At 46.6% G+C, this 11,465-nt stretch overlaps 1 protein-coding gene across 1 annotated transcript; it reads left to right on the top strand.

Moving 5' to 3' along the window:
• The first annotated feature begins 4,097 nt into the window (after positions 1 to 4,097).
• LOC147376878 (intelectin-1-like) lies at positions 4,098 to 11,218 on the top strand. Its single transcript, XM_086393643.1, has 8 exons — positions 4,098 to 4,238; positions 4,546 to 4,609; positions 5,238 to 5,345; positions 6,288 to 6,535; positions 6,865 to 7,023; positions 7,418 to 7,538; positions 8,539 to 8,642; positions 10,959 to 11,218. The coding sequence occupies exons 1-8, from the start codon at positions 4,227 to 4,229 to the stop codon at positions 11,109 to 11,111; spliced, it is 969 nt and encodes a 322-aa protein (XP_086249769.1). The 5' UTR covers positions 4,098 to 4,226; the 3' UTR covers positions 11,112 to 11,218.
• The last annotated feature ends 247 nt before the right edge of the window (positions 11,219 to 11,465 follow it).

The following is an 11,465-nucleotide window of genomic DNA, read 5'->3' as shown; positions in this document are numbered from 1 at the left end:
GAATTTGGTCAAACTCATGTCCATTGGGTTGGGGATGCTATTAAAACATCTCATCCTCTGCTGCTCTCTTCTTCTGCCTGTATCTTTCCCAGCATCAGGGTCTTTTCCAATGAGTCCACTGTTCCCATCAAGTGGCCAAGGTACTGGACCTGCACCTTCAGCATCAGCCCTTCCAATGAGCATTCAGGGTTGATTTCCTTCAGGATTGACTGGTGATCTCCGTGCTGTCCTAGGGACTCTCAAAAGTCTTTTCTAGCACCACAATTCAAAAGCGTCAATTCTTTGGCTCTCAGCCTTCTTTACAAAACAAGCTTTCAGTATCCCAGTACACTGTGATATTGTGTAAGGTTGAAATGCTAGTGTACTCACTGGGATAAAATCAGGATGGGCTTTTAAGTGAGAATAGATATGGTGACATCTTTTTTAAAGGAGTGTAGAATTATTCAGTTTGAAAAATTAATGCAAAGTGATCCTCAAGATATATACTGTTACATAAATTCAGATTTCATAGTTTTTAAAAAGACAGTAATGCATGTTATTTCTGTATACATGTATACATGTTGCTGCTGAGTCATTTCAGTCGTGTCCAACTCTGTGAGACCCCATAGACGGCAGCCCACCAGGCTCCCCCGTCCCTGGGATTCTCCAGGCAAGAACACTGGAGTGCGTTGCCATTCCCTTCTCCAATGCATGAAAGTGAAAAGTGAAAGGGAAGTGGCTCAGTCATGTCTGATTCTTTGCGACCCCATGGACTGCAGCCTACCAGCCTCCTCTGTCCATGGGATTTTCCAGGCAAGAGTACTGGAGTGGGGTGCCATCGCCTTCTCCATGTATACATGTTATTACCCCAAATATTAGGATTTTGGATATCAGGCACACTTTATTTCAGAATGTCAGTTACAGACACAACACTTCCTTCCCTGGCTGAGGTTTTTGGACTTTCTAAGGTGTCATCTAATAGTTACATATCCTTTTGGTAGAGGTCACTGCATATGCCTTTGGCCACATATTCTCAATTGTCTCATGTTAGAAACAGTATTCAGCCGAGGATGATGCCATGCGTTGATGGCCAAAGAATGAACATCTGGAAGGTGACTCAATCCAAACACATTGCTTTATTCCCTCAAATTTTACTAGTCAAATTTTAGAAGTTTTATATCATGCAGCAGCAATGTTTCTCAGTGTTAGGTTGGGTCTGTGTAACTAGTCAGCTTATTTTACTTGGAATATGCTGTGCTTAGTCAGTCAGTCGTGTCTGACTCTTTGTGACACCGTGAACTGTAGGTGTCACAGACTTCTCTGTCCAAGGGGATTCTCCAGGTAAGAATACTGGAGTGGGTTGCCAAACCCTCCTCCAGGGGATCTTTCCAACTCAGGGATCGAGCCCAGGTCTCCCACATAGCAGACAGATTCTTTACTGTCTGAGCCACCAGGGAAGCCCTGCACATGGATGCCAAATAGCAAAATCCTTGCTCTTTACTGAGGTGCATATGGGAAAATGTTTTGGGAGCTATTATGTGTGTGCATGTGTGTGTGCCCTTGTTGAAGATGATTTATGAAGGAAAATTTCCACACTGTTTGCCTGCTGAAGGCCCAGAATTTGTTATTCCTTTCATTTCTCCGTGCAAAACAGACCAGTTTTTCTCCCAGACCCTCTCCCTTGTGATACAGAACCAAGGCAGCTGACACGCAGCGCTGACATTTCCCTGAGGTCTTCCTTCAACGCCCTGGTGCAGTCTGTACATCTCATGCCTCCTGAGACACCACAGGCAGCACATGTAGCATTTCCCCTAAAACAGAGCACAGAACACCATCCTTCTAACCTCGAAGATTAGTTTCCTCATCAGACATAAACACACCACCAAGCCAGGGCCCCGTATTTTATGGGGTCATTTCCTGAGGCTGGAAAAAGGATGGTGTGGACTTGTGCCCTTCCTGGTAAAGGCTTCAGCCTGAAACTGACCCTTTCTGTTCACATTTCTTGGCTAGGACAAGTTCCATGGCCCACCTAACTTCACAGAGGAGAGGTGCAGTCTTTTCTGGGCCTCCAAAAAGAAGGGAGTTAATCACAGTGAACAACCCAAATGACTACCTGAGAAATTGCCTGATTAAGTGGTATTAGTGGTCATTTCCCTATGGCTATAGCAAACAGCAGAGATGTATGGGAGACAGGTCAGTCCTCTCTCCATCTCTCCCTCCAACTCTGTCCTCTCTGAAAACAAATTCAGATGGTGGTGATGTAGTAGAGTGCACGGGTAAGTGTAAGTTATTAATAAGATTCCAGGCCTCGGATAGATAGGGTTTTGTACAGGTGTACGGCATTTGCTTTCCTCTGCACTGAACAAGCTGGATGGTTTCTGCACCTTGGACATCAAAGAGATGTGGGGCTGGAGGCCCAGGAGTGAGAGGAAGCAGTGCCCTGAACATCAGCATCTGACCCCGAGAGCAGCCCCAGCAGCAGAGGTGATGGAAATGAGGTGTCAATGGTCAGCCAGAGCCTGGGCAGTGGAAAAGAGCTGAAAGGAGTCAGGCTGACATGGGTGTGGAATGGTGAAATCTAGTTGTAAGCTTTGTAAGCTATGATGAACCTAGACAGCGTATTAAAAGCAGAGATCTCACTTTTCTGACCCTGTAGTCCTTATAGTCAAATATGGTCAAATGTCCATGTAGTCAAAGCTATGGTTTTTCCAGTAGTCATGTATAGATGTGAGAGTTGGACCATAAAAAAGGCTGAGCACTGAAGGGTTGGTGCTTTTGAACCGTGGTGCTGCAGAAGGCTCTTGAGAATCCCTTGGACTGCAAGGGGATCAAGCCAGTCAATCCTAAAGGAAATCAACCCTGATTTTTCATTGGTAAGACCAATGCTGAAGCTGAAACTCCAATACTTTGGCCACATGATGCAAGAGCTGGCTCATTGGAAAAGACCCTGATGCTGGGAAAGGTTGAAGGCAGGAGGAAAAGGGGATGACGGAGGATGAGATGGTTGGATGGCATTTCCGTTTCAATAGAGATGAGTTTGAGCAAATTCTGGGAGATACTGAGGGACAGGGGAGCCTGGCTTGCTGCAGTTCATGGGATCGCAAGGAGTTGGACATCACTGAGTGACTGAATAACAACAAGAACATCCCCTGGGGATTTTGGGCTTCAGTGTGGACAGGAAATCTCCTAATAATGGGAGGCAATGAAAGCCAGAGAAAATTCAGTTTGATGAATGCTGCCTGAGCTGAGTAGAACTCCCAGGCTAGCGGACCCTAGCCAAGTACCAGTTACATTAAAAAGAATTAATGATATAAGTTGATAATTGCACTGTGGTTAATATGAGAATATCTGTATTGGGAAAGGACATACTTATCTAGGGAAAAGGCCTTCATATATGTAACTTATCCTCAATATGTTAAAGAAAGAAAGGCTGTGTGAGTTTTTGTGTGGATATAGAGAGAAGGCATACATGATAAAGCAAATTGGGTAGAATACAAACTAACAGTGAATGCAGGTAGAAGCTAACTGTGTCTTTGCACTGTTCTTATTTTTGCAATATTCTGTAAATTTTCTATTATTTTAGCCCCCAAACTAAAACAGAATGACATGACAGTGTGGCACATGTCATAATTCGGGTGACAAAGCCCATAGTAGGCTGGGGGAATATCCATCAGCTATGACTAGGGGTAAGGGATTCAGGGCAGGCTTCATGGAGAAGTTTCGGGAAAGACTGGAAGGATGACGACCTGACGGAGGTGTGTGAGGCCCTGGGGTATCTGACTGAGGTGGGAGCAGGACAGGCTGCAGGGAAGAACCGTGAGGTCCCGTCCATCCCGAGAGTCTGTTACGGAAGGGAGCACTGTGTGTGCTCTGACCCTGCAGGGCTTGCCCCCCTCATGGTGAGTGTCATCTGTGTGCCCAGGAGTGCTGCCTCCTGCCTCTCTAGACAGTTACACAATCCTTCTCATTGCCGGGGCCGAGCCTCAGGGACCTTCAAGGGAAGAAAGCCTGAGGGAGGGGCTTGCAGACCAAAGTGGGCTGGGATGGGCAGGGCCCACATGCTTTGCTCTCCCCATAAAGGCTCAGCACTTCACTCATGTCAGGACTGTCTGCAGAGGCAGTAGCTCTGAGTCTCCACCTGGCAGGAAGCTCTCAGCTCCCGGCATCTGTGAGGAAGGAAGGGGATAGCTCTCCGTGCTGTGGGGAAGCTGAGTCTGAGACAAGATCCGAGTGTGTGGGGAGCCACGATGCCAGCTCAGGTCTGATCTTGGTCTCAGGGATGCAGAGTTTCAGAGAAAGGAACCTGTGGGCCCTTAATGATTTGAGGGTTGGATGCTGCTGCTGCTGCTGCTGCTGCTGCTGCTGCTGCTAAGTCGCTTGGATGAGGTGGGGTCTATTCCAGGAGGTTCGAGAATACTCAGAATCTCATCACTTTCCATTTGAGGTTTCCATATGCAGAAAGTTCAGAGATCATAATGGGAAGATGAAAAACGATGAATCAGCAAGGGTGGAAGGGAGAGAAAGAATGAACCCGCCAATGACGTTCTGTACCTCCTTTCTTCTTAGGGGCCAGGGTCCAGATTCTGCCTCCTGCTGTTCCTCTCTTTGGCCGCCAGAGAGCGAGGTGCAGGTAGGTCACTCAGGAGCAGCAGTTTCATCAGCTCACCCAGATGCACAGTGGAGCAGAGGGAGTGGAGCTGGGCTGGATGCGGAGGTCCTGGCCCAGAGGGGAGTCGTGGAGATGCAGAGAAGCCACACTTTGTAGCCAAATTGAGCTGTGGCGTAGTGTTGATTGCTGGTCTCTCTGGATGTTTGGTCTGAAGCTAAGGCCTGTCCTGGGGCCCCAGTCTGTGCCTCTGCATTTGGCTGAGGGGGCTCAGGGGAGTCATAGTGATGAAGACTGTTTTCTTCTAGCTGCTCCTGCTCCTATGGCCTTGGCTTTGGGATTTCCAGAGGGTGCTTGGTGGTCAGGGTTGTGTCCAGGGAACATTCTTCCCTAGTCCTCATCCTCGCAATTCCATTTATCACAGTAGGCATAAAGAGAGTTTTCATGTTTAATTAGTTGTGGAGAAGAGTGCAAGTTAAGTCTGTACTAGATGGTGGCTCAGCTAGTCTTAGCAGAGGAGACACTGACCTCTGGGGCTGCAAAGCCCAGTGATGAACCTGTGGAGAGGAAAGGAGCTGGGATTCAATGACCAGGAAGGCTGGAGTGAGCCGTGTGACACTATTAATGAGAATTATCCTCACATCCTCTACAGTGACCCCTTCTGTTGGGAAGTTCGGGGGAAACAAAACCTGTGCCCCTTTCCTGTCTTTCCTGCCCAGAACCTGCAAGGAAATCAAAGAAAGTTGCCATAGCGCAGGTGGTGAGTAATAAACCAACTCAGCATCCTCTCCTTTTGGCCCCTTTTCCACTACAGATCCTGGTCATGGAGATCAAAAGGGGTGTGCCTACCACTCCTGTCTGCTCCGACTCCAGCTTCAAGTCTAGGATATCTCCAGTGGGAATTTTGAGGCTTTTGGGTCCCATCTAGTTGTAGGAGACATGATTTTCTGAACACAGAGAGAATGTTCCTGGTGTTCCTGGTGACTCTTAGTTTGGCGACCAGAGCTCTGATGACTATAAGATTTTCTCCTTGTAAATAAGCTAAATAGTTAGTCTGCCCCAGTGTCATAGATTCTGGTAGGCAGAGACATAGAACCTTATTACTCACTATCACAGAAGTAGCCAGAGCATCAGCTTTTTCCTGTGCTGTTTCTCTGGTCCTGTCCCATCACAGTGATGTGAAGAGGTCCAGGAGATATCTGCACATGTAATTTGTTTGCCAAGCAGCTCATACATTGGAATCATCAAGCAAGTACAAGTCTTTTCTGATATTACAGCTTATTTTCTTTGGGGCTGCATATGAGGAGGAACTCTGCACTTAAGGAATCTGAATCTCATAAAATGGGCAGTGACCATGCCTGCCCTTAGCTCTAAGTTGCACACATCCTGATGTGGACTTGAGATGTGGTCAGATGCTGTTATCCGGCCTCGAGTGGTCAGAAGGAGGCTCTATCCAGAGGGAGATACCATCTCTGTCTTCTTGGATGTTTGCTCTATAAAACCTTTTTGAGAAGGAAGCATGGAGCAAAGGCAGTCAGTGTTTCTGCTCTTAGATTACGCACAGAGAATTGTCCTCAAGAAATGGGTGTGTGTGGGAGCCTTCAGGATACATTTCTGACTTCCCAAATTCTTTCTGGTAATGGGGCCTGACAGGGACTCCCTGTTCTCAGACAGGGGGTCTCTGGGCTCATTCCCTCTGCAGATGGCCTGTATCACCTCCGCACTGAGAATGGTGTCGTCTACCAGACCTTCTGTGACATGACCTCTTGGGGTGGTGGCTGGACCCTGGTGGCCAGCGTCCATGAGAACAACATGCTTGGGAAATGCACGTTGGGCGATCGCTGGTCCAGTCAGCAGGGCAACAGGGCTGACTACCCAGAGGGTGACGGCAACTGGGCCAACTACAACACGTTTGGGTCTGCAGAGGCCGCCACCAGCGATGACTACAAGGTGGGTGGCACTGAGTTTCCAGGTGGAAAGGGTGGGGAGAGGGGTGTGGCTGGAGCAGAGCATGTGGAAGGGAGGGTGGGAAATGGGGATGTGGAGGTGGGGCTGGAGAAGATAGACAGAAGTCCATGTCTTGAACCACAACTTCTTCCCACCAAGGCTGTTTGGGTGGTGGGGTCTCATTATCTACTGGAGGAGGGTGGGTATCTGTGACTGCTGCCACCTGCTTCCCTGGAGCCCTGAGCTCTCAGCTCAAGTGAGGGCTGTGTGTGTGGGTCTTTGGCTGGTGACATCTCCTGGGCTGGTCAGGCTGAGTGTGTGTCCCTCTGCAGAACCCTGGCTACTACGACATTCAAGCTCAGGATCTGGGCATCTGGCACGTGCCCAACAAGTCCCCCGTGCAGCACTGGAGGAACAACTCCCTGCTGAGGTACCACACCAACACTGGCTTCTTCCGGAGAATGGGACATAATCTTTTTGGACTCTACCAGGTACATGGCGCTGCTGGCTGGGGGATGGGGGCAGTCTTTTGGTGAGCTGAGAGCCAGTGTTTTGGATGAGGAGTAAGTCTGCTCTGTTCATTGCACTAAGAGGTACCTCTGCTTGGCTTTCTCCTACCTCTGGGTCCCTGTGAACTAGTGTGCTGCCTTTCAGAGGAACTGTGAGCCAGGAAGCACAAGAAGCTGGGGGAAGAAGGGGGTGGGTAAAGAAGGAGATAAACAAGGGTCTTGAGGCTGGTTCGGTTCTGAGCTATGAGTAGGGATGGCAAAGAATCACTATCATTCACACTGTTGTCTGAATAATGCCACCTGAGGGCATTAAATCCTCTACTTCCCAGTACAGCAGTATCTCTACTCTCCTCAATCTGTATTTTCATCCCTGTAGAAATTCCCGGTGAAGTACGGAGCAGGGAAGTGCTGGACTGACAATGGCCCAGCCATTCCTGTGGACTATGACTTTGGCGATGCTGAGAAAACTGCATCTTATTACTCACCAAATGGTCAGCGTGAGTATCTGCTTCCAAAGCCCAGCCATCAATCCTTCGCTGCACTCTTGGGGAAAGGGTAAATAAGAACAATTAATGATTGCCAGCATTTATGGAACACATATCAATACAAGACACCAAACTGTTTTCTAGAAACTTGTCATGGTTTTGTGTCATTTAATCATCCTGAGAAATCTATGGAGTTAGAAGAATATAAAGCCAGACTTCTTAATCAATATACTGTGTGATGTAATAGTTAACGAAAGAGGCAAGCTAATGTTCCCAGGTGAGAACTACTTGGAAGGTAGTGAGAAAAATTTGTTTTTGTTATGATGGATAGCTATTATTTGAAAGAAGACATTTGTTCAGCATGATAAAACAGGAGACATGGGTTTGATACCTCAGTAGGGAAGGTCCCCTGGAGAAGGAAATGGCTACCCACTCCAGTGTTCTTGCTGGGAAAATCTCTAGGACAGAGGAACCTGGCGGGCTGAAGTCTATGGCATCACAAAGAGTCGACCACGACTGAGAGACTAACACTACTAAAGTTAACGTTTGGTGGGAAAATGTGAACCATCAGTTTTTACATTTACTATTTCAGGGAGAGCAGGTAATGGTAGGTAGGGCAAATAAAGTCATGGTAATTGGATGAGAAGTGTGCTAGCAGAAACTGATGGCCACTTCTGATCATTGCTTATTCCTGCTGGACCTCTGGAGGTCTTCGTGCTGATCTCTCAGTGGACTCTAATTTTTCCTATGAGCCCTAGGCAGACAAGTGACTCTTGTGAACATGAGCCTTGGTCTTGTTACCTCAGATGGAAGGAGGTTCCCTTCCAGCCAAATTCAGAGCCAGGATGTAGCGGCCGATGTCTACAGAAGTGCTGGGTTTCATCCCCTAAGCTTGGAGTGCTGGGCGGTAACCTGACCTGTTGATTTAGGGAATCCCTGGGCTGGTCAAAGGGAAATTGTTTCCAGTTCATCTTTTGAATACTTAGGCTTTTCTCTGCCTCTTCTTTTCCAGGAGAATTTGTTGCAGGATTCGTCCAGTTCAGGGTGTTTAACAATGAGGGAGCAGCCAATGCCCTGTGTGCTGGGATGAGAGTCACTGGCTGTAACACTGAGTTTGTGAGTTTAGGGATGATCCCTGGCGTGTGTGTGTGTGTGTGTGTGTGTCTATGTGTGTGTGGGAAAACTTGATTGGGATGTTTGAATGTAAATCTCCTTGCCTTGCATTTTATTCCTTTGCAGGTATTTTGTGGACATACTTTTAAAATTGTTACTATTGCTTTTAAATTGAGATTCAATGGACATAAAACATTTTATTAGCTTCAAGTATATAACATAAAGATTCTATATTTTTATGTATTTTGAAATGATCATCACAGTAACTCTAGTCAACACCCACCACCACAAATAGTTTCAAATTCTTTTGTCTTGTGATAAAAATTTTAATATCTACTCTCTTCGTAACTTTTCGGTGTACAAATCAGTATTATTAACTACAGTCACTAGTCTATACTTTACATCCCAGGACTTAGTTTATAACTGAAAGTTTGTACCTTTGTCCAGTGGATAGAATTTCCTGTATTGAAGTCCAATTTATCTGTATTCTCATATATGATTAGTACTTTGAAGCTGTGTTTAAGAAGTATTTTCCTATGTCGAGATCATGATGACATTCTACATTCAATGGAGAAACTTTATTCTTTTATTTTTTCCCAGTATTGAGAAGCGAGCACTGTAGTTGTGGTTAGTGGAGACTGTCTCTGAAGGACATTTATGGCTGGGGGGCAGGAGGAAGAGAGAGTCAGAGCGCTAAGAGCAAGAGTATTCATTCACTACCTTTTCCTTCCACACCTGTCAGTCTGGGAAACGTGACCCTGAAGTCAAGGACATCTTCACTTCCCTGTTCAGTTACCAGCTGTCCATTTCTCAGTCGAGGTGTAATAGCTGTGTCTTCATGGAAGGGTCCCTAGATGATTTGGAGGGTGATGCAGGTGTGGGCTCTGGGAGTAGGGTGGGATGTGTTCCCCCTACACTGGCTTGCAAGGAACCTTATCTTGCTCATTAATGCTCATTTGCATGTACCCTTGCAAGCACTGATTCCTTAAAAATACATGCTAGGGAACCTACAAAGTGCAGCTATTAGAGATGCAGAGCTGACAGAGTCATCTTAAGGAACTCAGACTGAGTGGGAGAGAGATATAAATGCAAGACTGCAATCTCATGTGGTATTGCCTGTGATAGCAACATAAAAAGGGGCTCTGGGAACACAATCCAGAAGCTTCTACCTGTACTATCGGCACACAGTTGATTCTGCAGGAAGGTGACATCTTTGCTGAATGTCGAAAGATGCGTGTAGAGTTCAATAGGCAGCAAGGGGCAGAGTAGTGTCCTTGAGCATGAGTAACTGACATGTTCAAAATCACTGGGATTTAATAGACTATGGTGTGTTGAGGGGGCAGTGAGCTGTTGTGTAAATTGTATCATGGTATGCACATGGTGTAGAATTAAGAGCTGATGCTGGAAATACTTGCAAGAATTAGGGCAAAGAGGGGCTTTTGCATTATGTCCAGGACACAGAGTTTATGTTATAGGTGATGGGACACCTATAATCTGATGTTATGGGACACATCAGAGGAGTTTGACCAGATTAGTGACTTGATCACTTTGGTTTAGCAAGGAGGGGGACATGGATTCAAGAGCAGGGAAATAAGAGTCAATGAGACCATGAGGCAGGTGTAAAGGTACAGATGTGAAATAGTGAGGACCTGAGCCAGGGTGGCCTTGATAAATTTGAAAGAGCAAGCATGGATGCATAAACAGTGAAATCAGCAGTTCTTGAAGATTAAATGGACGTGGGGGATGGGAAGTGAAAGAGGCAACAGACTTCAGGGTTTTGTTTTGGGTGATTGGCTATCAGTTAAGATGGGTGACAAGAAGATAAATAGACTCACGGGCAGCAAGAGAGTGAATTAGTTTTGTTTTGCTTAAGTGGAGTTTTAGATCTAGTGATATGTAGGTGGAGACATTCACAGGGCAGCTGGATAGGGGGTTTCAAGCCCAGAAAATACCTGGCTGGTCATTCAGATTTAGGAGTATATCTTGGCAATATATGATTATGCTGGTTCTAGCAAAAGTCATGGGTGAAGACAGACCATCATTGTGAGAGTGAGGTGTGGACAGAACTGTGAGCAATAAATAGCCTTTGGGGGATCCATTGAGGAAAAAGGGTGGTTGAGGGGTCTGAGAATAAGCATGAAGGAAGGTAGAAAGGAATTCAGGAAAGCATGGTTTCAGAGTCCACTGGAGGGAAAGGTTTTTTCAGGGGAGGGGTCAAGGCAAGTAGGAAGAAGACCAAACTTACAGGGGATTCGGCCATTAAGAGCTCACTGGTGTGTTTACAGCCAACTCCTCACTGTGTTTTCTCCTGCCCCCCAGCACTGCATCGGTGGAGGAGGATTCTTCCCAGAGGGCAATCCAGTGCAGTGTGGGGATTTCTCCTCCTTTGACTGGAACGGATACGGAGCTCACCAGGGTTACAGCTCCAGCCGGGAGATCACTGAGGCAGCTGTGCTCCTGTTCTACCACTGAGAGCTGTGTGGTGTGAGACACGGAACCCAGCTCCTAAGCCCAGACCCTCAGAGGTGGAAAAATGGAACGCTAACAAGGAGGGGAAGGGAATAAATTACATCACTTTGTGCACTTTGTGACTCTCACTGTCTTTTAATTCCTTTTACAAATTGAAACCTGGAGTGATGTTTTACAATGATGCCTCGTAAGCTGGTGATTTCCACTTTAGACTTCCGGAGTTTGGAACTTCTAGTCTCAGGTATCCCAGACACATATTTGCTTCTCTTTCTAGGGAACCCCTATGGGAGACTGAGGAGCAGGGAAAAATCATTCTTAATTTTACTACCATTCTATTATTGGTTAGCCAAATCAAGC

This window comes from Bos grunniens, chromosome 3 (genome assembly GCF_055505025.1).
Source record: "Bos grunniens cultivar Pamir isolate PY7600 chromosome 3, Bosgru_T2T1.0, whole genome shotgun sequence".
In the NCBI taxonomy this organism is placed as follows: Eukaryota; Metazoa; Chordata; class Mammalia; order Artiodactyla; family Bovidae; genus Bos; species Bos grunniens.
Note: the sequence above shows the minus strand (reverse complement) of the source record. Positions and strands in the feature narration are given on the sequence as shown.

Excerpts from the sequence above, each read along its gene's own strand:
- LOC147376878 (XM_086393643.1), top strand. Across the intron at positions 6,536-6,864 it reads CCACCAGCGATGACTACAAG|AACCCTGGCTACTACGACAT; the intron begins GTGGGTGGCACT and ends GTCCCTCTGCAG. Across the intron at positions 7,539-8,538 it reads TTACTCACCAAATGGTCAGC|GAGAATTTGTTGCAGGATTC; the intron begins GTGAGTATCTGC and ends CTTCTTTTCCAG.